Raw genomic sequence first — 26,630 nt, forward strand, 5'->3', positions numbered from 1 at the left:
TTCTTTACTCAGAGTAGTAGGGGCGTGGAATGCATTGCCTGCAACAGTAGTAGACTCGCCAACTTTAAGGGCATTTAAGTGGTCATTAGATAAATGTATGGATGATAATGGAATAGTGTAGGATAGATAGGCTTTAGGTTGGTTCCACAGGTCGATGCAAAATCGAGAGCCAAAGGGCCTGTACTATGATGGAATGTTCTATGTTCTAGTTGATGAGGGGAGGTTCAGCTCAGAACTACAGCTTTCATTATTAGTGGCCGGTTAGTAATACTTTACAATGCTTCACAATGCTGTCACAGCAAGGGAGAAACTGAACATAAACACACCACCGTGCAGCAGCAGCTACCTTCTCTGTTGGTTCTGCTGGTTTCCCATTGCTGGTGCATTCTAGGTCTTGCTCGCTACCACCCTGGACAATCCTCAGGAGCTCCCTGGACAGCTCACAGTGCCCACTAACTGCAGGGTGCTGACGTTCCTTTGGGCTCTTGCACCACATGCCCAGGTCAGATGCCTCATTGGGCACACCACCCAGACTGACAGTCAAAGGATTCACTGCTTCGCCCTCACACCTCGCTTTCCTTACAGCAGAGAGACTGTCAGCCATGTTGAGCGGACTTGAACCTGGAGGTGGTGGTGGTGAGGATAATGCAGGGGAGAAATCATAATAACTAAAGGTGGGAGATGGTGTAAATTGAACGGGTTCCTCACTGAAGGCATTGCTAAATGTGACGCTCCTCCCAGACTGCCGTGATCGAGGTGGTGGTAAAGGTGACTTATTACTGTAGGGAGTAGATTCGGCAGATTCTTTTGACGAAGGGGGGCTGATCGTTAGCAAAGGGCTGCTTGCCAGTGAGGTGCTAAGGTAGTTCCCGTCAGAGTAGAAGCCTTCAGGGAGAGGAGGCAACGGAGGAGTCACAAGAGGAGTGTGGCTCGGGGAGATTCCCATCGTCAGCGTGATCCAGTCAGAAGTCACAGCTTGCATATCTGGAGTGAGCACTCTGCGACAGTGAGGTGCAGCAGGAGGAGGAGGAGATGGAGTGGGGCGAGCAGAAAACTTAAAACAGAAGAGAAAAGGAAGAGATGAACAAATGGAGAAAGTGAGGCACAGCGAGAGAGCTTTAAACAGCTAAAACAGGCAAAGGTAGCAGGGTATGAAAAAATAAGGCAAGCTGATCGGAATTTGAACATTTAAAAAGGATGAGAAATGAAATATTGCACATTTTTAAAAAAAATGTAAATAGGACTGCCCATCCAGCATTAGATGAATGTCACTCCTTCACACTTACGCTAATCTCATTAATCAAACAGAATCTTTGCCCTCTCATGGCTTTCAAAACTACCCTCTTGTCCCAAAACATGTTCCCACTGCTGAGAGCTCCCCAGTACTTACCCCAGGCTCTCATTCTTCATGTCTCAGAGCATTACCAGACTGTTTGACTGTGACGGCCATTGTATCTGGGTCCCACCACATCCACAGGAACACCCTGCAGTCTCCAGTACAAACCCTAGGCAATATCACTCCCCCCACCCCACCTTGCATTTCGTCACAGAGAGACAGGAGGTCTGATCCTTGATCAGTTACTTCCTCAGGGAATGCTTTGAGGATATTCATTTTCCTTGATATGGAATATACAATTCAGGAGGTGTGAAGCAGAATATTGTGTGTTGAATCTTCTCCCATGCGCCCCCCCCACTTCAGATAATCACCTTGCTGCTGGATTAGGGGTGAGAGTAAGAGATCCAGCAGCCAACTTGCATTAGCCAAGGTAAATACAGCATTGCTACTAAAGTGCCTTTCAGCCTCTCAATGACCTCCGTAACCTCCCAAAAAAAAACCTGAAAAGGGGGATTTGGAACTGGAGGGAAGGTGAGATTGGTGGGTGGTGACCCTTTGTGGACAGTTAAATTATTTTCAGCATCAAGAAGAGAGACACCCCAGGTATTTGCGATCAGATGTAATACAAACATTGGGCAATAGATGGTGCTCAAAGCTTACTTAGAGAGGGAAATGATACCTGTGGGGAGCTCGTTGAGCTGCGATTGGAAGAATAAGATCCAGGGGGATCAGGGTAATCGATTGCATTCTTTACCCTCGGTCTCTTAATCACATCCACATACGTGACAGGGAAAATGCCCTGGCGGTTGGTGCCCGAGATTTTACCCTCGTACCAGTTTTCATCAACTCTTCTTACGAGTGTGATTCGCTCGCCCTGCAGAGGAAGGAAGATCGGTTAATCATTGTCTGGAGACACAAAACAGGCCATTCAAACTGCACGTTGGTGCTGGAGCTTAAATATCTTGTAAACACCTCTTTGATTAACTTCATGTTATCACATCAAACTTCTTCCTGCTCCTTTGTCTGGATCTCCTTTCAACACTATTCCTCTGACATACATAGGGGTGGCACGGTGGCTCAGTGGTTAGCACTGCTGCCTCACAGCACCAGAGTCCCAGGTTCGATTCCAGCCTCAGGTGACTGACTGTGTGGAGTTTGCACAGTCTCCCCGTGTCTGCGTGGGTTTCCTCCCACAGTCCAAAGATGTGCAGGTCAGGTGAATTGGCCGTGCTAAATTGTCCGTAGTGCTAGGTGTATTAGTCAGAGGGAAATGGGTCTGGGTGGTTACTCTTTGGAGGGTCGGTGTGGACTGGTTGGGCCAAAGGGTTCGTTTCCACACTGTAGGGAATCTAATCATACCACTCCAGATGACAAGGGAGTTACAGCATGACGATGCATTGCAAACAGTCTAAGATCATTTGAAGTCTAACAGAGATGCAGTGCCCATCTGCAGCAGATTCTCTACTTATTTCTGGGGAACAGATTACTATGTTTCCTGACAGATAGGGTCAAGTCCTTCTGGAGTATGGTTACAAGAGTAAAAGGCTTTTCCCAACTTCATACGTCATTCCAACTTCGCTCAAACTCTCGATGCTGCATTGAGTGGGACATTCTCATTCACTGGTTTGACACTGAAAGCCACTTTTACTTTTGGAACTTGAGAGGAAATATTTGATAGGGAAACAACTGTAAAGGTGGGAAAGGAGACTGTAGGTTCAAGTCTCACTTCAGAAAGCTGAGATCTAAATCCAGGCCAACACCAGTGCAGTACCGAGAGAGTGTCACACTATCAAAGGCATCACAGTCTGATGCAGGGTCAACTCTCTCAGGGAGGTAAAGATCCTATGGCACTATTCAGAGAAAGGCAAGAGAACTCTACCTGATGCCCTGGCAAATATCTAGCCCTTAACATTTATAAATAGGTTGATTAGCATGTAATAGTTAATGGGAGCTAGGTGCAAATGGGCGACGGTATTTTGCACACAACATTATTATTTATTATTCTTCCATTGGCATTGTTGGAAATGCCAAAATGTGCTGCCCTTCCTCACCTGCCATCACCTGAATGACTTGCTCAGCCATTTCAAAGGGCAATTAAGAATACAGTACATTGCTGTGATTATGGAATCACATGAAGGCCAGACCAAGTCAACACAACAGATTCCCTTCCCTTCCCTAAAAGGAAGAGGTATTTGGAAAGGCAAGGACTGATTAGGGATAGTCAACATGGTTTTGTGTGGGGGAAATCATGTCTCTCAAACTTGATTGGGTTTTTTGAAGTAGTAACAAAGAGGATTGATGAGGGCAGAGCGGTAGCTGCGATCTATATGGACTTCTGTAAGGCGTTTGTTGAGGTTCCCCATGAGAGACTGGTTAGAAGGTTAGATCCTCATGGAATACAGGGAGAACTAGTCATTTGGATACAGATCTGCTCAAAGGTAGAAGACAGAGGGTAGTGGTGGAGGGTTGTTTTTCAGATTGGAGGCCTGTGACCAGTGGAGTGCCACAAGGATTGGTGCTGGGTCCACTACTTTTTGTCATTTACATAAACGATTTGGATGTGAGCATAAGAGGTACAGTTAGTAAGTTTGCAGATGACACCAAAATTGGAGGAGTGGTGGACAGCGAAGAAGGTTACCTCAGATTACAACAGGATCTTGACCAGGTGGGCCAATGGGCTGAGAGGTGTCAGATGGAGTTTAATTTAGATAAATGAGAGGTGCTGCATTTTGGGAAAGCAAATCTTAGTAGGTCTTATTCACTTAATGGTAAGGTCTTAGGGAGTGTTGCTGAACAAAGAGACCTCGGACTGCAGCTCCTTGAAAGTGGAGTCGCAGTTAGATTAGGATAGTGAAGGCAGCAATTGGTATGCTTTCCTTTATTGGTCAGAGTATTGAGTACAGGAGTTGGGAGGTCATGTTGCAGCTGTACAGGACATTGGGTTAGGCCACTTTTGGAATATTGCGTGCAATTCTGGTCTCCTTCCTATCGGACAGATGTTGTGAAATTTGAAAGGTTCAGAAAAGATTATAAGGATGTTGCCAGGGTTGAAGGATTTGAGCTACAGGGAGAGGCTGAATAGGCTAGTGCTGTTTTCCCTGGAGCGGTGGTTGAAGTTTATAAAATCATGAGGGGTATGGATAGGATAAATAGACAAAGTCTTTTCCCTGGGGTGGAGGAGTCCAGAACTAGAGGGCATAGGCTTAGGGTAGAGGGGAAAGATATAAAAGACACCTAAGGGGCAACGTTTTCACGCAGAGGGTGGTGCGTGTATGGAATGAGCTGCCAGAGGAAGTGGTATGATTACAACACTTAAAAGGCTGGGTATACGAATACGAAAGGTTTGGAGGGATATGGGCCGGGTACTGGCAGGTGGGACTAGATTGGGTTGGGATATCTGGTCGGCATGGACAGGTTGGACCGAAGGGTCTGCTCCAGGCTGGTCCATGTGAACCAGGTGAGTTTGCACAACAATTGACAACTGTCATCATGGTCACCTTTCAGTTCCAAATCTGAAATTTAAACTATACTCATCATCATGGTTAGGTGTTTGTGTCTGCATTGACTGGTGCAGTGACAGTATCACGGCAATTCCACTTGCTGAGTTGCAACTACCTCCCGTTTGTAGTAAACCAAGACACAGAGTCAGAGACGAACAGCATGGATTGAAAGTGTTCGGTCCAACACATCCATGCCAACCACATATCCCAAATTAATCTAGTCCCATTTGCTGGTATTTGGCCCGTATGATGCTAAACCTTTCCTATTCGTGTACCCATCCAGATGCGTTGCAGTGACTTTAAGTGGGACCTATACAGAGCAACCTTGGAGAATCTCCATGGTTAAAGTGTATATCATCTGCAGAATTAACAATGGCACGGTGGCTCGGTGGTTAGCATTGTTGCCTCACAGGTCCAGGGTCCCAGGTTCGATTCCAGCCTCAGGCGACTGACTGTGTGGAGTTTGCACATTCTCCCCGTGTCTGAGTGGGTTTTCTCCGGGTGCTCCGGTTTCCTCCCATAGTCCAAAGATGTGCAGGTCAGGTGAATTGGCCATGCTAAATTGCCCATTGTGTTAGGTGCATTAGGCATAGGGGAATGAATCTGAGTGGGTTACTCTTTGGAGGATGGATGTGGACTTGTTGGGCCGAAGTGCCTGTTTCGGCACTGTGGCAATCTAATCTAATCAGCAATTTGCCAAGTCTCCGCCAACAGCACCTGCCAAACCCACAATCTCTGGAAGAACTATAACAAGTTCCCTCCAAGCCACTGACCATCTTGACTTGGAGTAATATTGCTGTCCTTTCATTATCCTTGATTTAAAAAAAAAATCAGAGTAGTCTGTGGAACAGCATCATGAAAGCACCTTTCCAACCAAGGCCATCATGGCTGAGGGAGATGGCTCACCATTATCCTCTCAAGGTCTTAGAATCATAGAATCCCTACAGTGTGAGAGCAGTCCATTTGGCCCATCAGGTCCTACACCGACTCTCCAAATTCCATCTCACCAGACTCACTCCAGCCCTGTAATGCTATATTTTCCATGGCTAATCTACCTAATGTTCACGAGCGGAACACTACGGATATGCAGACATGGGCGAATGCGCAAACTCCACAAAGACAAAGACAGTCACCAGAGTGTGGAATCGAACCTGGGTCGCTGACGCTGATGTGCAGCAGTGCTAACCACTGATTCACTGTGCCACCCTGCCATCTTGCCAACGATGAGAAGAACGAGTAAAAGATAAAAGAAAAGTTCCAACCAGCCATGGACACCAAAGATTATCTTACTCATCATTTAGCAGAGATTTACTTCCTCTTTGTCAAGACATGGCTGTGGGAAATGGAATAACATCACACTGTTTCAGTATTAACTGCTCCCCTGAGGTTGGGAATACAGTAAATAAAGTGCCTCTTTGTCCTAGAGGCAGAAGAGCTGACTTGACTTGTCAGAAACTAATTGGCAGATGGAATATAATGTGGGGGGTTGGGGGAATAGGAAGTTATGCACTTTGGCAGGAAAGATAGATGAGCTTAATATCACTTAAATGAAGAAAGACTGCAGAAAGCTATGGAACAGAGGGATTGGGAAATCCATGCCCAGAAATCACTAAAAACTAGCAAACAAGTTCAGTGGGTAATACAAAAGGCAAATGCAAAGTTGGCCTTTATTTCAAAAGGGAATATCAAAATAGTGAAGGTTTGTTAAAATTATACAAGGTATACGTCAGACCACAGAGAGAATGCTTGATGAGGTAGATGTGGAAAGACTGTTTTCCCTTGTCTCAGGCCAGACAGCATTAATTTCAAGGTAAAGGCTTTGCATATTTAAGACAGAGGATGACAAATTCCTTCTCCCAGAGGGAAATAAATTGTGGAACAACTTGCACAGAGTGCTATTCAGGCTTGTTCGTTAAGTATATTCAAAGCTGAAACAGATAGACTTTTGATCAGGAAAGGATCCAAGGGTAATGGGGAAAATGCGAGAAATTGGAATTGAAGATTATCAGATGAGCCATATCGCATCGAATGGCAAAGCAGATTTGATGGGCAGAATGGCCTACTTCTGCTCCGACATCTTATTGTCTTATTAATTGATCAGGTACCAAAAAATATTCATTCCTCCATCAGCAACACCCCTCCCACTCCGATCAGCCATCCAAACACAACAACTCAAAGGCTTCCAGGAAGCTGGGATGCTGAGTGATTCCTACCTTCCTGAAAGACATCTCTACGTGGGTGTCACCACTGAAGTTGAAACGAGCCACGGCCTCACCGTATTCCAGCACCTGAAGCGGGGGCGCTTTTTTGGGTTGGGCCCTTTCCGTTGGCGGCAGAAGCTGCAGTGAGGAGACCAGAGATCAATACCGGCCAACAGAGCTTCACGCACACTCTCCTACCTCATTGCTGGACGCGCGGCTGCTTTACCTCAACGTACGACCTGGGAAAGATACCAACTCTCCCATGGTGCTCGCCTTCATACCAGTTCTGATCTATCTGTCTATAGATGTAGACGATGTCTCCCTTCTGAAACGGCAGCTCCCTAAGTCCAACAAAGATAACAGTTAGTGCCTCTTAGTATTCATTCACAGAGAGACTAAAGCTTTTCAAGCAGAGATTTCTACAATGAACTGATTTAGATGTGGCACCCCAGTTGCCAATAGTTGACGCTCTCCTTGATGCAGTAGTGAGCTGCAGAGAGTCAGATACAGAGGGGATGAAGCCTGGGTGTGATGGTACTCTGGCTTTAAGAGGTGTATTTCATCCTGTATTTTCTTTAAATGAAGAAAGGTTGAGAGAGAGAGATGCTGAGCAGTCTGCTCAGAGGCACTGGAGTAAACAACCGGTGAGGCCTTGGGATTTTATTTTCAAGGCTGAAACAATAGAAGCAGCTTGAATGGGTGGGATCAATCTCCCCAAGAGCCAGGTTTTTAGTTTTAGATTTTCAGTAATGGTTGCTGGGATCTTGAAGCGAGATGTGGAAGCTATTTTTCCTCTCTCGATTACAGCTAAAAGCTGGGGTTCTCTTCCAGCTGCTGGAGTTGCAAGTGAGATAATCTTTGTCAATGCCATGTTTATGGAATGTTACTGCATTAGAACAGTTACTGTTTAGTAATAAAATAATCTATTATTCAGTTAAGTTTTCAAATAGAGTTAAGTTATTCCAATTTCTTCTTTTTTTGTTGTTGTATTTAATTGTAACGTATGAATAAAGTGTGTTCTGCTTCAAGACTGGCGGTCTGACCAATCAAATTACATCTGGAAAGCAATGGCCTGACACTTGCCTTTGAAATAAGGAAACGTTAGGGTCTAGGTGACCTTCTTGACATATTTGAAGAGTGTTTGGTCTGGTCTGGTCCATAACCCTGGTTAATACTGAAAGCAACAGGGAAACACTCAGACTCTCTAGATTCGGATTATCTTTCCTGTGCTTACCCTATGACTAGGGAGTCCTGAACTGGAATCAAAGTCTCAGGATAAGGGATAGACTTTAGGACTGAGACAAGGAAGAATTGTTTCACCCAGAGAGTGCGAGCCTGCAGAATTCTCTGTCTTAGGAAGTGGCTGAGGCAAAAATATACAATGTTTTGAAGGAGGCGTTAGATATAGTTCTCAGGACTAAAGGGTTTAAAGGATAGAAGGAAAATAGTGGGAACAGGGGACTGAGTTAGATGATCAGCCATGATCATATGGAGTGGTGCATCAGGCTCGTAGGGCCAAATGGCCTATGTTTCAATGTTTCTCACCAGCAGCCTAACAAACAACAGAGAAAGAGTCAATTACGCCATTTATCCCAGCTCTACCACACAGATTTTCCCAAAGGTTTTGGCACGATTCTAATTCCGTCACAATAATCCAACATGTGATTCCGGACTGGAAATTGGGCTGTGAGTTAAGGGCAGTCACATGAAGGGAATCATTCAGGATGGGGCGAGGTTCTGAATGGGGTCCAACAGGAGCTAAACTGTAATCAGGAACGGGCTTTCTGACTAATACCGTTGAGGAACTCCCTCCTGTTTCAGGCAAATGTTAGCACAGAGCTGACGAGACGCCTTTGCTGCACAAGTTACTGATTGCAGCTGCTGGTCTGGACAGGCGTGGACAGAGGGGTCGAGTGCTAATCCCGTAGGGGTAAGGTTTGGGTGGGGGTAGGATAAGTGGGGGAAGAAATGATAGTGATCCAGGGATGGAAAATTAAAGAGTTTTGGATGTGACAGGAAAATTGAAGCCAACATCTTGGGGGGGCATGTCAATATCAGTTCTAAGAGAGGGACACACACAGAGCGAGAGACACAGATGGGTCACAGAGCGCGAAACAGAGGCAGACTGGGACAGACAGCGAGAGAGAGAAAGACAGGTTAAAGGTGAGGAGGTTAAGACTACAGAATAATTGCCATGTTGTGGTGCAGGTAGCGATCATTTAGCCCATCATGCCTGCACCACATTAAGGCAGCAGTGCGATGTGGTATGAAACAATACTTCAGATGATATCAATGATACAGAAATGGGCTGTAGGACCAGAGTCAAGCGGCAATTGGCTACAAGACCTTGTTACATGGGGTCGGCTTGTGCATAAACAGAGACTTGCTGAGCTGTAGAAATCTGGTGTGTTTGGGGAAAGGGGGAGTTCAATGGGTTTTTTTTTCAAATGGAGTTGGAGAAGAAATAGTATCCTGAACAGGGCAGGGAAAATCTCAACAGCTCCAGATCCTGCGATGTGCAGAAGCAATCAGGATCCGTCCTCTCGAGTTGAGGAGCCCTCAGACAGGCAGCGTGTGTGGTTCAGGGCCTCAGCTGAGTGTGGGACACAGCCTTCAGCATGAGACAGGAGAATGGATCCTGGTCCAAACCCCACAGCAGTGAGATATAAATCACATTCATTAATAAAGTACATGAATCTCTTTATAAAGAACTTGGAATTTTGAAATTCACACAGGGAGTAGGGATCCGGACATAAGTCCGGGTCAATCCACAAGGTGAAGTCCCTCTATCAATGACTGTGTGTTTGGGCTTTGAGATTAGAAGATCATGATCGAATTTCTGGTCACTATACAGAGCGACCCATTGAACCTGGCACTCAGACAGTGAGGGAATGGAACATGGCATTCCTGGAATGAGACCTGTGCACGATGAGAGGTGTGGGATCATGTTGCTGGCCTGGGGACACATGCTTGCTTAACAGTAAGGGCTGCATTTGCCCAGAACCTGAAATATTGCCTTAGCCATTGTAACTGGAAGTTAAGTAGTTTAACTCACTTCAGAGACTGCGCCTTGAAGTCAAACTTGGCTCTGGCTGGTGACATCTGTAAAGGGAGGCACGGGATTAACAACACAGCCCACTGCACAGTGCAGCTTTCAAACCCTCAAAGCACAATAGCAGCAGCGCAGAAACTAAAACGGTTAGTGGAACGGACGTGCTGAACTCACAAAGCGCGCAGCACAGCACACAACTCAAGCCACATGCTAGCCATGATTCCTGCAATCTGACGCGAGATCCTGACAATTTGTCGATCAGGTTTATGGCGACCGCGACAAGAGATACTTAAGGTTCAACCAGAATGTTTCTCACCTGAAAGGCAAAGCTGCCTTGGGATGTGGATAAAATCGGTCAGCAGAGTTTTGGCTTCGGGTCCAGATTACAGCAGCTTGAATCTACAGTTTTTGCAGCATTTGGGGAAGAGGATTGAGTTCAGAAGTAGGGATGTTTTATTGCAGTTATGCGGGATCTTGGCAAGACCACAGCTGGAGTGCTGTGCTAAGCATTCATCTCTGTACCTAAGAAAGGATATACTTGCCACTGGTCTGGCCTATGAGAGATTAGCAAATATATGCCTAGATGACAGAAGATTTGATCAAAATGTTTCAAATTCTAACAGGGCTGGACAGACTAGATGCAAGGGGATGTCTTCCCTTGGTGAGTCTAGAACCAGGGGAGACAGTCTCAGGATATGGGGTAGGCCATTTAGGATTGTCACCCGACAGCAGTGAATTTGTGGATTGTTCTACCACAGAAGGCTGTGGAGGCCAAGTTGCTGAATACATTCGAGAAAAAGATTGATGCATTTTTAGATTTTAAAGGCATCATGAGGTGTGGGGGAAAAAAAAGCATGAATATCATACTGAGATAGAGGATCAGCCATGATCCATTTGAGTGATGGAGCAGACTGAAAGGGCCAAAAAGTCTATGCCTGCACCTAGTTTCTAAGGCAGCAACAATGGACAGCACAGCCTAACCCAACCATTCAATAAGATTTAAATTGGTCTTTTCTCTCAACTTCACTCTTCACAATGCCCACTTCCTTACAGTTTAAAACCCTTTCAACCTTAAAAATTGAATACACCCTTAAGAAGTCATAGGGTAATGATAAAATCTCTGGACTGGGAACATGGAAATGGGTGCTTTGTTTCAAGTATCGATTCATGGGGTTTATTTGCACATCGTTAATTGCCCAATAATGGCTTGTTGCCATTTTGTAGGCAATTAAGAGTAACCATATTACTGCAGTACAATCAGGATTACAGACAGACTGTGCAAGGACAGCAGATTTCATTACCTAAAGGGCTTTAGTGAAACAGACAATATTTTTTGAGCAATTGACTGTAGTTTTATGGAGACTAGTTTTATATTGCAGGTGTATTAGCTGTATACATTCCACTAGTGCCTTGGGTGGGGTTTGAACCCATGGCCCCAGAGCATGAGCCTGAAGCTCTGGATGACTCGCCCAATGATGGAAGCACTACACCACCACGTTCCCGGAGTGGGGGGGGGGGGGGGGGAAAGAGGAGGTCAAAGGATGAGGTGAGCTGCTCTGCGAGGAGTTGAGGGAAGTGGACAACTTTGTTGCGAGACTGTCAAAAAATAAATTAAGATCAATCACTGTCTGCTCGCTTCTTCATGATAGAGGGAAGTGGGCATTCAGTATGTCACGCAGTGACAACTTAATGGGCCACCAGCGAGTCAGTGCTGGGGAGAGAAGCAGCCGTTGATCCCAATGGCCTATATGTCTCTAACACAGTTGGGTTTTACAAACCAATTCATTTTTATGGGATCACTGTATCACTGGCTATGCCAGTATTTGTTAATCATTTCCAACTGCCCTTGAGATGGTGGCAAGCTGTGTTCTTGGTCCAGCACTGTGGATCATACACTACAGTTGAAACTTTATTGCTGGAACAGCACAGCAGGTCAGGCAGCATCCAGGGAACAGGAGATTCGACGTTTCGGGCACAGGCCCTTCTTCAGGAAGAAGGGCCTGTGCCCGAAACGTCGAATCTCCTGTTCCCTGGATGCTGCCTGACCTGCTGTGCTGTTCCAGCAATAAAGTTTCAACTTTGATCTCCAGCATCTGCAGACCTCACTTTCTCCTCCATCATACACTACAGGCAACCTTCTGTTGTCAAGGAGGGTATTTCAGAATTTTGACCAAGTAATAATAAAGGAAGCTTTCAATGGTCTTTCATTTTAAAAATCATTAATCAAGTCAACATTTCAAAAATTCTCAATAATGCTACTCAATATTCGTCTATGGGATTATTTTCCCAGCTTGGCCCTGGCAAGTCTCAGATCCTACTGAGACTCAGCTCCATAAATACTGGCAGTGCCCCTCTCACCATGGCAACCTCCTATGGGAGCATCCATGCGTATAGACCTGCAGCATGATCCTTACCAAGATATTTGACTAACAGGGGCTTCAGAAGTGGGTTCAATCCTGTCTTCAATCCTCTGATCTATGCATGGCATGCAGGAGTACATCTTGGATGTGCAATTCATGCAAATGTGTACACCACTGGACATACGTGTGTGTAGATGCAAGTGTTCGTGCACATAAATACATATTATCATCCATGTGCAATCTCTCTTACACACACACACCCACACACCTGAGGAATGGCCAACAGCAGGCACCCTCCCTAACCCACAGATGAAGCCAACTGCACCATTCCAAGTATTGACTGTGACCAGGAAACCAGCATAGTCCAGTCAACTTGAGGCTGGTGCTTTCTGCCCTGTAGTATGCTCAACAGTGGAACCATCAACAGAGGTGATTCCAATGTCCTTGTCAGGAATTCTGATCACTTACTGAGTGGTATTAAATCATGCATTCCAGAGTATATCAGCTACAGTCTCCACTCCAGTCATAGGAGAGGCAGAATGAAACAGAATCGAATCCCAACAGCTGCAAAAAAGGAGTTGATTCAAGGAATCGGGCAAATCTAACAACATAGTTAATGATTAAAAATGTAGAACCTTAAGTACTTTGCCTGTGTCATTTTCCTGTCAACATATTCATTCTGCATCCGTTTACAGACCATTCACAATATGGGCATGATCAATTTCACGGGTAGAAATTAATGCTTCCCAAATAAATGGAAACTTATGGGGGCAATGCAAATGAAAACAAAGCTGTAGCTTCAAAAGGAAGTGTAAATATTATAATAACATGTTAATAAACGTATAAGTGAATGGCAGGAGTGCTGGACTGTGTCTTGAACATAGAAGCAGAATTAAATGGTCCAGGCGTTGGTGAATACTGGTGGCACCATTGTGTGGTTAAGGCAAGAAATATCACACCCAGTGGCAGCAGTCCTTTTGTCCAATGGTCTGAACCAAACAGAGAGGTGAAAGTGATGAGCAACAAACCAATCACCAACTCCATGTCATTCTGAATGAGGACAACCAAGCCCAACCTCAAGTCATTTTTTGAAAAAGATTTGTTATTAATTTTTCTTTAATTCTTTCTTTCCTCATTTCTTTAATTATTCTTTCTTTCTCTTGTTTACCTCTCTCTCTGAACTGTAGCCAATTGGCCTGGTTAAGAGTCACCGGCACACACTGTAAATTTGAGCAGTGATTAGGAGCCAGGAGCAAGACCCTAAAAGATTGTTGAATGGAACTGTTCTCCTGAATGGATTCCAGTTCTGACCATCCTGTTTTGATGCCTTTAAATATACAACAAAGAATTTGACAAAACTTAAAAACATAGGATTTCCTTCAACCAACAGATTTTATAGGCACAGGAATCAGGTCCATGCGTATTTGCTCACAGAGGATGGCATCAAAATAGATCGCTTTGCTCTTCATTCATTTTTGATGCACATCTCAGTTGTGCTGAGACACAGTGCAGCTACAAAGCCCAGGTCTGCTATACTAACAAGTAATTGCGCATAGCCAATGAATGGAATCGATTTTACACCTTGAAGAATACCATTCCAATCAAGATTCGGAGATGCCGGTGTTGGACTGGGGTGTACAAAGTTAAAAATCACACAACACCAGGTTATAGTCCAACAGGTTTAATTGGAAGCACACTAGCTTTCGGAGCGACGCTCACAATCACCTGATGAAGGAGCGTCGCTCCGAAAGCTAGTGTGCTTCCAATTAAACCTGTTGGACTATAACCTGGTGTTGTGTGATTTTTAACTTTGTACATTCCAATCAAACATGGGACAAGGTCAGGAGGTGCTGCTTTAGCCGGTAGAGGGATTGAACCTGCACTGCAGCTGACACTAGCCACAGCTAGGTAACTGCTAACCTCCCCACTCTCATCGTGTTACTGAATTCATTTTATTGCCTCCATCAGGACTAGCATCATTAGATAAACATATGGATGATAATGAAATAGTGTAAGTTAGATGGGCTACAGATTGGTTTCACAGGTCGGCACAACATCGAGGGCCGAAGGGCCTGGACTGCACTGTCATGTTCTAGTTCGAGCACAGCTACAAATTACTACTGTCCCCTTCACTAAGTGTCAGGTTTGTACTTTCGGACTAGCATGATACAGGCCCACACAGTACCAGGATGTTTCCTTGTTCAGTTCCCAGCCTGCCCTGGATCAGACTGTCGCAGTAAACTCCCGCAACTGACCCCGGCAGAAGGAGAGTGAAACCAGTGAGTTGACTGCTACCCTGCAATCGTACGGCCATGCTCAGTGTGATAATAGTATGCATCTTGACTGTGGTGCGGTCTGCAGTCAAATAGCCCATGCACAGCTGAGGCCCTGGAAATTAGCAGCCCCGCTTTATTTAGCTGGGGAAACGTAGTTGGGAATTAAACTGTTTCCAGACAACCTCACATTTTGAGAGAAAAGCTGGCTTTGTGAGACATATCAGAGTAGGATCCTCCTTTAAGCAGCTCTCACAAATAGGCAATGCCAAAATGGCGTGATGGGGATTAGTATGAAGTGAAGATAAATATCAGGCTTTTAAATCAGGAACACGTTTAAACAAAAAAGGTGAATAATCGTTGGGTGGTGTTTTGAAAAGTGCAGGACAACACACAGACAATCCAGTGGCAAGGGCGGGCTGTGAGATGGTTTAAAAATCATGCAGCATGAATGGCTATGAAGCATCTGCTCACAATTCTTCAGAGTTAGCTTTTTACCACAGGGTTAGTGCACATATTCCACGAAAAGCTAAACAAGAAACAGCACAGCATAGAGAACATGGCATGTACTGTTCTGGGTCAAATTTGTGCACGGAGGTGAGTGGAACCGACCTCTGACCCAGATCTCCTCCTGGCTGCCTCATCTATGTCAAGGAGGTCCCCAAATCTGTCATTAGTGATAAATTGGTGGTGTGTAAGAGCGATTCCTGTGTGCCTCCTGGCTGCAATATCTGCTTCCTCTTGTTCCCGTCTAAGCCGTCTCTGCTCTTCTAATAGTCTCTGGTAGAAAATCGCACAAAATGGGGGTTGTAAAGTTTTCCTTTGCTTATTCAAAAGAGCGACACACAAAAAGAAGCCTATTCTCTCTCGCCAAAAATATTCAAACACGTAAAAAAGCTGAGAGGATGCAGAATCTGGCTTTCAGAAAAATTACGTGCAACACAGACCCATAAATCTCTTACAATGCCTGTTTTTGACTCAATGGCTGAAGGGCCTTTTCCTGACACTGTAGACCGCTGGACTCGGAGTCTAATGCTCATGTTGCACCCACTTGTGATTTGAGATTGACAAACAACCCCACTTTCTTCAGGTTTAATTCAGGTTAGTGAGAAATGCAATTGATAAGCTCATATAAAAAAAGAAGAGAGTTGGGTGCAAACAGAAAATGACAAAGTTTAGATTGAAATACACCACAGACAGAACGGGGTTCCTGCTAAACCAAGGACCTTGCTAATCAGCCATGGTGGAAGAGCAGACCCCTCCGTCGACCACAGGAGACAGGCAGTGAGACTGAGGGGCACTGGCGATTAATCCTCCAAATGCTTTTATCAATGTCAAACGTTTAACACAGCTATAGGCAGTGACATGCAGTTATAGTGCAGTGAGGATGCTGTAGAGATCAACACTTTAAATGATTCTCACATTCCACTGCAATTAGTGTAAAATCATTCCATGTTGGGGAAGAAAAATGCCAATCGTGCAACACATAAGTATCACTTGGTAAGATAAGACGCAAACCCTCTCATAGTCTCACAACTCATTGCTAATGGAATTCTTGAGTGATCACAGCAATGAGTCTAAACAGATTGAGAAAAGAGGTGGGGAGACCCTTAGTGGTGGAGAGCTTTGGGAACCATCAGTTACAGTCAACAGTTTCTCCCGAACAAGCTACACTTCCCACATGGCAGATCTCAGGTGGTTTGGACAATACATCGCAAACTAGTACTCTCTAAAAATCCCTCTAATTTGTTCTTTAGTGACTGACCACCAACTGCTACCATCGCCCCAGTGAGTGTGTTCCACTGCACTCACTGGAATACTGTTCCACTGCCCTCCGGTCCTGATGCTCTGAATAAAGTGAACGAGCTGATCATGGTCTCCATTCTCCAACTCGTTACAACCTTCAAAACAGCAAAGGTATCATCTCACCCTTCTCTCTCAGGGAGATGATGCCCAGTTTACATCCCTCCATCCTCTCGCTCAAGCTTGTTCCCCTCCTTTATCCTTCCAACTTCTTTAGTCTCCTTTTTACACTGCGGTGAGAACAATCATACACAGTCCTAGGAATGTAATCTCAACAATCATTTACAAAGAGGCAGGGTTACCTCACTATCTCAACTCAATATTAACCTTTTGCTAGATCCCAACTGATCACAGAAGACATTCAGTACAGATTGGAGGAATAAACACATAGCACAGGAAGTGGTCCCTTGACCCATTCAATCCACACCAGCATTTTACTCAACTCTTGCCTCCTCTGATCTAACCTCACCCTCAAAATAATCCTGTCTGCCCTTATTATTCACGTGGTTCCTACAGATTCCCATTAAATGTGACTGACCTTAACCATTTCCTGGGATTACAGATTCTGCATTCTCTGCGTGGACGGGTTGTTTCCGAAATCCTTGTTGGATTTCTTGGCAATTTTTTTTATATTCGTTTGCTCTTCCCCACAACAGGAAACATTCTCGGTATTTAGTAAAACACTTTGTATTTTTAATAACTTCTGTCTGATCATCCCTTATTACCTGTTTTAACAGCAAGAGTCTCAGTCTGTTTAACCTTTCCTTACAGTTACAATCTCCAAGTTCCGGCATTTGCTTTGCAAACACTTTGTGTCTTCCCCAAGCCATGATATCCATGTTACAATATAGCAGCCAGAGCTATACACAACAGAGTCTAATTTTGGTGAAACCAATTTTCCATAAAGTTTAATATAATTTCCCCACTTATGAATTCCAGCTGTTTCACTTCGATAGATTCATAGAGTAGATTGCTACAATCCCTCCAGTGTGGAAACTGGCCATTCAGCCCATTGAGGCCGTACCAACCCTTCAACCCAGACCCCTAACCTTTACTATTGCATATCTCCACTATAAATTAACATACATTTCAAATTAAACAATTTAACAAGAGGAGATATATTTTTCTTTTGGACTATGCCAAACTATATAAGGCTAGGATGTCTCTAAATTTCTGATTTGCATTCTCACTCCCTTTGTAAATATTTGCAAGCTTCAAACTGCAGACATCATTCCAGAATCCAGAAAATTCTGGAAGATGGTTACCAACACATCGTCTAGCTCTGTAGCCACCTCTCTCAACACTCAGATGTCAACTATCAGATCCCAGGGACTTATCAACTTTCAGCCACATTAATTTCTCTCATATGTCCTTCTGAACTGATACTGATGTCCCTCAACTCCTCATTTTCCCTACATAAGAACCAGGAGCAGGGGTAGGCCATCTGGCCCCTCGAGCCTGCCCCACCATTCAATCAGATCATGGCTGATCTTTTCGTGGACTCAGCTCCACTTACTCATCCTCTCACCGTATTCCTTAATTCCTTTAATGTTTAAAAAAACTATCTTAGCTTTACAAACATTTACTGAAATAGCATCAAGTACTTCACTGGGCAGGAAATTCCACAGATTCTCAACCCTCTGGGTGAAGAAGTTCCTTCTCAATTCAGTCCTAAATCTGCTCCCCCTAATGCTGAGACTATGTCCTCTTGTCCTAGTTTCACCCACCAGTGGAAACATCCTCTCTAATCCCTTCATAATTTTGCATGTTTCTATAAGATCCTCCCTCATTCTTCTAAATTCCAATGATTGCAATTCCAGTCTACTCAGTCTCTCCTCATAAGCAAACCCCCTCAACTCCGGAATCAAGCTAGTGAACCTCCTCTGCACTTGCTGTTTTCCAATCTACTGGAACTGCCCCAGAGTCCAGTGCATTTTGGAAAATTACAAGTGCACTTGCTATTTCACCCGGCATCTCCTTTAGTACCCTGGGATGCATTCCATCAGGGCCAGGAGACTAATCTATCTTTAGCTCCATTAGTTTGTCCAACACGACCTCTTCTGTAATAACGATTGTTTCCAGGTCCTCACCTACCTTCGTCTTTGTCAATTACTGGCATGTTAGTAGTGTCCTCTACTGTAGACCGACACAAAATACCTGTTCAATGCTCTGGCCATTTCATCATATCCCATAACTAAATGCCCTTTCTCATCTTCTTAAATGACCAACATTTATTTTAGCCACTCTTTTTTTGTTTTGCATATTTATAGAAACTTTTGCTATCTGTCGTTATATTCTGTGCTAGTGTTTATGTTCTATCGTACTTTTCTTTATAACTATTTCCTGTGGCTTTCTGTTGACCTTTAAAGTTTTCCCAATCTTCTAGTTTCCCACTGATCTTGCTCTCATTCAATTCAATAGCCTCCTTTATTTCCTTAGACACCCATGACAGATTACCCCTTTTTGAAAAAAAAAACTGTCCTTCCTTTTCACTGCAATACACTTTTGCTGAGAACTTTGAAAAATTGCTTTGAAAATCCTCCGCTGCTAGTAACTGTCCCACCATAAAATCATTATTTCCAGTCTACTTTAACCAAGACCTCCCTCATCCTATTGTAGTCTCCTTTGTTTAAGCACAGGACCCTGATATTGGATTATCTTCACACTCTCCATCTGGAATCTGAATTCAACCATACTGTGATCACTCCTTCTAAGAGGATCCCTAACTACGAGGTCATTAATTATTCCTGTCTCATTACACAGGACCAGATCTAGGGTTGCTTGCTCCCTCATTGTTTCCACTGCATCGGTTCAAGAAAACTATTGCAGGTACACATTACAATGAACTCCTCCTCAAGGGTACCCTGACCGAGCTGGTTTGACCAATCGACATGTAGATTAAAATCCCCCGTGAAAACTGCCATATCATTTTTACAGGCATTAGTTATTTCTTTGTTTATTGCCTGCCCCAAGTGATGTTATTATTCGGTGGCCTATAGACTACATCTACCAGTGACTTTGTCTTCTTAGAATTTCCTCATTTCCACCCAAATACATTCAACCTTATTCTTCATAGAACCTCTAACATCTCTCAGCACCACCTTGATGTCATCCTTGTATATTAGAACTACACCCCCTCCCTTACCTTCCTGTCTGTCCTCCTGAATAGTCTGATACTCCGAGCTATTTAACTCCCAGTTGTGACCATCCTGTAACCATGTCTCCATAACGGCTACTAAATCAAATTCATGCGCAATGATTTGTGCCATTAATTCATCGACCTCGTTACGAATGCTACTAGTATTCAGGTGAAGTGCTCTTATGCTAGTTTTCAAACCCTCATGATTTCCAACATGTCTAAAAATAATATCTCCTGAGTTCTCATTCATTTTTGCTTCTTTCCTGGCCTAGCTTGTAGTTAAACCCTCCTGCACACATGCTATCCTGATACTTACCTTTTTATTTACCATCGTACTTCTGTTGTTCTTCCTTTCCTTTCCCCACTCACTAGTTTAAAGACCCAGTGACCATCCTATTTGTCTTTTCACGAGAACACTGGTTCCAGATTGATTCAGGTGGAGACCGTCCCATCGTTACAGATCCCTCTTATTCCTATGATACCTATGAAACTGAACCCTTCTCTCCCACACCACTCCCCTAGCCACGTGCTTACATCCTTAATGTTCTTATCCCTAGTTATTTGGAGCACTAATTCTGGGAGATTTCTTGCACCTTCCTCTCTGAAAACCAACACCAAGTAGTCGTTTAACTTATCTGCATTTTCTTTATACTCCATTATAATTTCTCCTGACTCTGCCTCTACTTTGCCAAGATCCCCTCGTTACTTTAAAAGAAATTGAATCTCCTCTCAAACATCTCCTTAATCTATCCACATAACTAAAGTTCCTTATCCCCTGAACCATTCGCATGAGTCTGTTCTCTGAAGCCTTCACAATCCTTTAGTGTGTTGCCCAGAACTGAACGCAATCTCCAATTAAGGCTGATCCAATGTTTGCTAAAGGTTCACTATAACTCCCTTGCTTTTGCTATCCAAGCCCGTCTTAAGTGCTGTGAGGACACACTGCTGCCTCACAGCTCCAGGGACCCGGGTTTGATTCAAGCCTCTGGCAACTGTCTGTGTGGAGTTTGCACATTCTCTCTGTGTCTGCGTGAGTTTGCTCTGGTTTCCTCCCACAGTCCAAAGATGTGCAGGTCAGGTGAAGTGGTCATGCTAAATTGCCCATAGTGTTAGGTGTATTAGTCAGAGGGAAATGGGTCTGGGTGGGTTACTCCTTGGAGGGTCGGTGTGGACTTGTTGGGCTGAAGGGCCTGTTTCCACATTGTAGGGAATCTTATCAAGCTGGGGAATCCTACAAGGCTTCTTAACCGCTTTCTGTCACCTCCATTGTTAATTGTACTTGTACTTCTGTTCCTGGACTCCATTTGGAATGTACTGTTTAACTTATATCATCTCCCCCCCCAATTTTCCTACCAAAATGCATCATTTTGCACTTCGCTCCATTAAAATTCATTCGCAATGTCAGCCTGTTCTATTAGCCTATGTTCTCCTAAAGTCTTAGTATCCTCTTCATGGTTCACAAAATGTTCCAGTATTTGTGTCGCATTCAAATTTGTAACTCTTCCCTGCATACCCAAATGTTAGTCATTTATATTGATCAAGAGAAGTCACATTACTGACCTCTGGGGAATACCACTGCACATCAGCTTAACGTCTGAAAAATCTCTGTTCACTACGGAGTCTCTTTCCACTCATACTGGCAACTTTCTATCATTCCTGAAGAAGGGCCTGTGCCCGAAACGTCGAATCTCCTGTTCCCTGGATGCTGCCTGACCTGCTGTGCTGTTCCAGCAATAAAGTTTCAACTTTGATCTCCAGCATCTGCAGACCTCACTTTCTCCACTTTCTATCAATCCTCTTATTCCAGGGTCATTGACTTTCCTCATAATTATGGCACTTTATTCAACGATAATTTTCAAAGGGAATTGAAAATACACTTAAAATGCTGTGGGGAACATATAAAGTGGATGTAATTGGATGGACTTTTCAAAGGAATGGTATCGACATGATGAGTGAAGTGGTATTGTTCAATGCTGTACAGTCCTGTGAGATAATGGGCTGTTTAAACTGGGCTGTTGAAGTGGCAAAACCAGTTCATGGTAAATTTTGTATAAATACACATTGGATGCCATAGCAATAGGAATGGTCCACCAACCAGAATCTCCAATACCTCCACAATGACCACAGAACATAGAACATTTTGACTTTTCACTGAGGCGACATTCCTGATTGAAATCTAATTATTTAAAGTTTCCTGGTTTGTGCTTCTTTCTCCTTCGTTTATCAACAAGGTGCGTGGCAGAGCTGATCACCAAGTGCAGGTCATCTTTATAACCAGCAAGGAAATGGTACATGGGAGCAGTTCGGCAGGACAAGATTGGAGCAATGCTAGTCTCCATTAGCGAGTTTTGAGAAGATTTGCATCTCAGGTTGAGGTTCTGGACGTAGGTTTGCTCGCTGAGCCGGAAGGTTGGCTTTCGGACATTTCGCCACCATACTTGGTAACATCATCAGTGAGCCGCGAGAGGTGGCGAAACGTCTGAAAATGAACCTTCCGGCTCAGCGAGCAAACCTACATCCAGTTAGTTTCTATGTCACGCATCTCTTTTCCAGTGATTTATTGTTCGTTCCAAGAGGCTTTATAATGGGTGCCTTTGTTGTCCAGAACTAATACTCTTCCAATAAGAGGCTCTTAAAAGTCTCATTACATAAGTTAATGCACATCTTTTCTACTTCTCCCAGTGTTGGAATAATCGCTGATAGCCAGCACATTTTACTTACGATCTATTCCCAAATTCTGCTGGATAACAACTTTATCTGCATCGCCACACATTTGAACATAGAACAATACAGCACACGAACAATATTCTGCCAAACATAATACCAAATTAAACTAATTCCTTTTGCCTAGCCTTGGTCCATATCCCTCCATTCCTTGCATGCTCATCTAATAGTCCCTTAAATGCTCCTACTGTATCTGCCTCCACCATTATCCCTGGCAGCTGTGTTCCACACTTCCAGCACTTGCTGTGTAAAAAAAACTTGCCCCTCACATCTCCTTTGAACTTTCCCCTCTCACCTTAAATGCATGTCCCCTAGTATTAGGCATTTCAACTCTGGGAAAAAGATTCTATCAACCTTATCTACGCATCTCATAATTTTTGTACAATTCTGTTTTCTTGACTCCCCTCTGCTTCTGTCAGTCCAGAGAAAACAACCAGAGTTTTTCTAGCCTCTCCTTATAGAACAAACCCTCTAAACTAAACAACATCCTGGTAAACCTCTTCTACACTGTCGGCAAAGCCTCTACATCCTTCCTGTAATGTGGTGACCAGAATTGAATGCGGCCTAACCAAAGTCTTATAAAGCTGCAACATGACATCCTGACTCTTGTACTCAATTCTTTGACTAATAAGGTTAAGCATGCCAAATGCCTTCTTTACCAAACTATCTATCTACTTGAATGGCCACTTTCAGACAGCCATGGGCTTGAATCGTAAGATCCCTCAGCACATCAATGCTGTTTAGAGTCCTGCCATTAACTGTATACTTTTCCTTAACTTTTCCTTTTCCAAAATGCAATACCTCTCACTTGCCCGGAATAAACTTAATCTGTCATTTCTCTACCCATTTCTGCAACTGATCTATATGCCGCTGTATCCATTGACAACCATCTATACTATCTACAACTCCAGTGATTTGTAGGTGGTCTACAAACTTACTAACGCACCCATCCACACATCCTGTTTATTCTTTATTGTCATTCATGGATGAAACTTGCTTGGAAACCATTTCTCAAACACCACTTTGAATTCAGATTTTTCACAGTAAATAGAAATAAACAAGTATATTCTGATAGCCAGTACAGAGACATGGCTGGAGGATGACAGATTGGAACCTGAATACTGGAAGATTCATGACACTTAGGAAGGACAGGAAACTAAGAAAAGGTGGAGAGGTGGCACTGTTAATTAATGACGTATTTGCACAATTAAGGTGGGGAATGACCCCAGTTCAGGACACTAGAACAGTCTGGACACGGATGAGAAACAATAAAGGCAGAATATCACCTGTAGGAGCGATATATGGACATTAACCGCTTGATAGGAAATAATGGGAGATAGTGAGGACAGCAAATGCTGGAGAGTCAGAGTCAATAAAGTTTGGTGCTGGAAAAAAGCACAGTGGGTCAGGCAGCATCTGAGAAACGTGAGAGTCAAAGTTTCTGGCATAACCCCTCATCAGCTCCTGATGAAGGGTCAAGCCCAAAACGTCGACGCTCTTGCTCCTCAGGGAGTTAATCAGAAAAGGTACAGCAATAATCACGGGGGATTTTAATCTGCATATTAATGGGCAAAGATACCGAAGATTAGGACTTCACACAATGATTTTAGAATAGTTTAATAGAACAGCACCTCTGGAGCTAACTAGAGAGCAGGTTTTAGAAGATCTGGTAGTGTGCAACAAGAAGGAGTTTCATCTTAAGGTGCCCTTGGTAGTTGCGATCATAACATAATTGAATCCTGCTGAAGGAAAGACTGGGGCCATGAGTAGTATTTTAAATATGAGGAAGAGATTGGGTCCAAGATTATAGGATCCCTACAGTGCAGAAAGAGGCCATTGAGTCTGCACCAACCCTCTGAATACCATCCGAACCTATCCCCATAATCCAACATTTATCATGGCAAATCCACCTCGCCTGCACATCCCTGGACACTATGGGGCAATTCAGCATGACTAATCCACCTTAACTTGCACATCTTTGGACCATGGGAGGAAACCAAGCACCCGAAGGAAACCCACACAGACACTAGGAGAATGTACAAACTGCCCACAGACAGTCATCTGAGGCTGGAATCGAACCTGGGTTCCTGGCGCTGAGAGGCCCCAGTGCTAACCACTGAGCCGCCAATGGATTCATGGTCATCATTAGAAGCTTAATTCTGAATTTTTATTGCAATTCTTATTTCACCAACTGCTGTGGTGGCATTCAAACCCTGGTCCCCAGAACATTACCTATCTCTCTGGATTAACACCCAACGATAACACCACTCAGCCATCACCTCCCCTACTGTTAATTCATAAATTTGGCTGTGACCAACTCTTGGCTAATGTGGGAAATCAATACGTGATCAGCTCTCTCTGATCCACAAAGTTAACTAGTTTATACTGGCACCTATACTCTGAATTATTTGAGAGAACTAGTTGCCTCTGGAGAGATTCAGCGACTCATGATGCAGTGTGCAGGGTAAGTCCATTTAACTATTCAACTTTTGTATATTGCAAACCGCCGTAAAATAAACAAAAACAGTGTGGAGCCATTATACCCTGCTATAATATCAGAATCACGCAATCTGTTCACAGCGCAGAAAGGCTATTCAGCCAATCAGGTCTGCATCATTTCTGAAAAGGAGCACTTCTCCCATTCTACTGCCTTCTCTCTGTAACCTGTACATCCTTCCTTTTAAAAGCCTTGATTGAACTTGCTCTCAGACAGTTCACCCCACCCCACTCTCAGACAGTATAATTCAGACCCTAAACACTGCTGCATGAGAAGAGGCTACAAAGCTGAACAGAAAGTGTCCACTACTCCTTTTGCGAACATGCAACGTAAATTGAAGGATGTAACCAGTTGAACTTACTTTCTCCGAACACTCCCTCCCCAGATACACCGCAACAGTTTCGGAGGAATAAAAAAAGACATTCTATGATATTGTCAAGAATTACATTTTCAAAAGTCTCAATTGACCTTTGACCAGGTCGATTGGTCAGGGACCCACCTCCTTGTCCTCTTGCCGCCGCCGACACATTTCCTCAGGGGTCTCCATGCGTTCGATTGGAATAGACAGCTTTGGAGAGTCTGACTCTACTTGAAGACAATACAAAGCGAGATTAATCCACTGTCACTAACAAAAAAGGATATCGCTTGCTTTTAAGAGATAAGACAAAGGTGTGTCCATACGTAACTCCATTGCAAACTGATCATTAAGTAAAGAATTTTGTGGCAGTCTATAAATTTGAAGTAAATATTAATAGTGGAGCAGGTTCAAGTTCTTCAAAGACGCCACTGACTGAAAGAGGGCAAACAGCTCGAGAACTCAGCTCAGAATTAATCCACAGAGAATTCCTCTCAAGTTTGCATACAATTACCGGTATCCCTCAGGAATTATTCTAATTAATATTTTAATTATTCTATCTGTAACTAATCTCCACCCTATTTGCCTTTCTCTACTGTGTCTCACTGCCTTAGTTGAAGAAATCTCTGTCAGGCCTCCACTACTTCACAAGAGTTTTTTAAAAAAAATTCTTTGCGCTAACCTGTGAAGCTCAGAATTACTACCGAACCTACAGGGCAAACAGCAAGCCTGTACGGGTATCTGACTCAGTCATGCTCCTCCGTCTCTCTATTGGTTACCCTCACTCATCACATCAACCTGAAGGTTTGGGTCAGGATACAGAGGGAAACACGGCTCGCAGGCAAGTATCTCAATTAGTTACGGAGCAGGAGGTGTTTGTGATGCTTCAATTTTAAAATTATAAAGTTTTAAATTGCCTGAGTCCTCATTCTCTATAAACTCCAGCTCCCCAAAACTCTTCAAGATCTTTGAAAAGATTCTAGCAATAATTTCATTCCAATATAATTCTACCAACTATTTCAGGATTCCTCAATTTAAACTGTTCCACCATTCAGCTGATGCATTTAGCTCTGTAATTGTATCTCTAAAGCTCTCCAGCTCTCCCAACTCCATTAAACATGCTTGTTTTGAACTCTCACAATGTTCAAGTTTTTGATGAACTGTCATAATCTCACACTGTGATCGAACATAAAATATGGTCCAACAGCATTCCTGAGGGCAATCCTCAATATTTTATAACGTTAATGACACTAGATAAATGCAGTTGCTGTCGATGCTAAGACCACAAGAAACAAATACCCTGTACTCACAGGCTATAAAATGCTGAACCCAAACAATGTGTGCATGTGACAGAGTGTGTAAATCTCAGAGAGAGTCTGCAAGAGAGAGA

At 43.7% G+C, this 26,630-nt stretch overlaps 1 protein-coding gene across 48 annotated transcripts in view; it reads right to left on the bottom strand.

Annotated features, from left to right (window-relative positions):
- Positions 1–235: 235 nt before the first annotated feature.
- LOC122541752 (sorbin and SH3 domain-containing protein 1-like) overlaps positions 236–26,630 on the bottom strand; it is a 406,532-nt gene continuing 380,137 nt past the window's right edge. For 41 of the 48 annotated variants that reach the window (XM_087982591.1, XM_087982587.1, XM_087982603.1 and 38 more), the window contains 7 exons: positions 25,385–25,473; positions 15,335–15,502; positions 10,093–10,139; positions 7,264–7,378; positions 7,050–7,175; positions 2,016–2,210; positions 236–1,054 (listed from right to left, as the gene is read on the bottom strand). In XM_087982591.1, the coding sequence (XP_087838717.1) occupies positions 251–1,054; positions 2,016–2,210; positions 7,050–7,175; positions 7,264–7,378; positions 10,093–10,139; positions 15,335–15,502; positions 25,385–25,473 (1,544 nt within the window). In that variant the 3' untranslated portion in view covers positions 236–250. The remainder of the gene's footprint in view (positions 1,055–2,015; positions 2,211–7,049; positions 7,176–7,263; positions 7,379–10,092; positions 10,140–15,334; positions 15,503–25,384; positions 25,474–26,630) is intronic. The other 7 variants (XM_087982606.1, XM_087982609.1, XM_087982608.1 and 4 more) reach the window with 3 other exon arrangements.

Source organism: Chiloscyllium plagiosum, unplaced genomic scaffold (assembly GCF_037043375.1).
Source record: "Chiloscyllium plagiosum isolate Xiang-an unplaced genomic scaffold, Cpla_swu_hap1 HiC_scaffold_43, whole genome shotgun sequence".
Lineage (NCBI taxonomy): Eukaryota > Metazoa > Chordata > Chondrichthyes > Orectolobiformes > Hemiscylliidae > Chiloscyllium > Chiloscyllium plagiosum.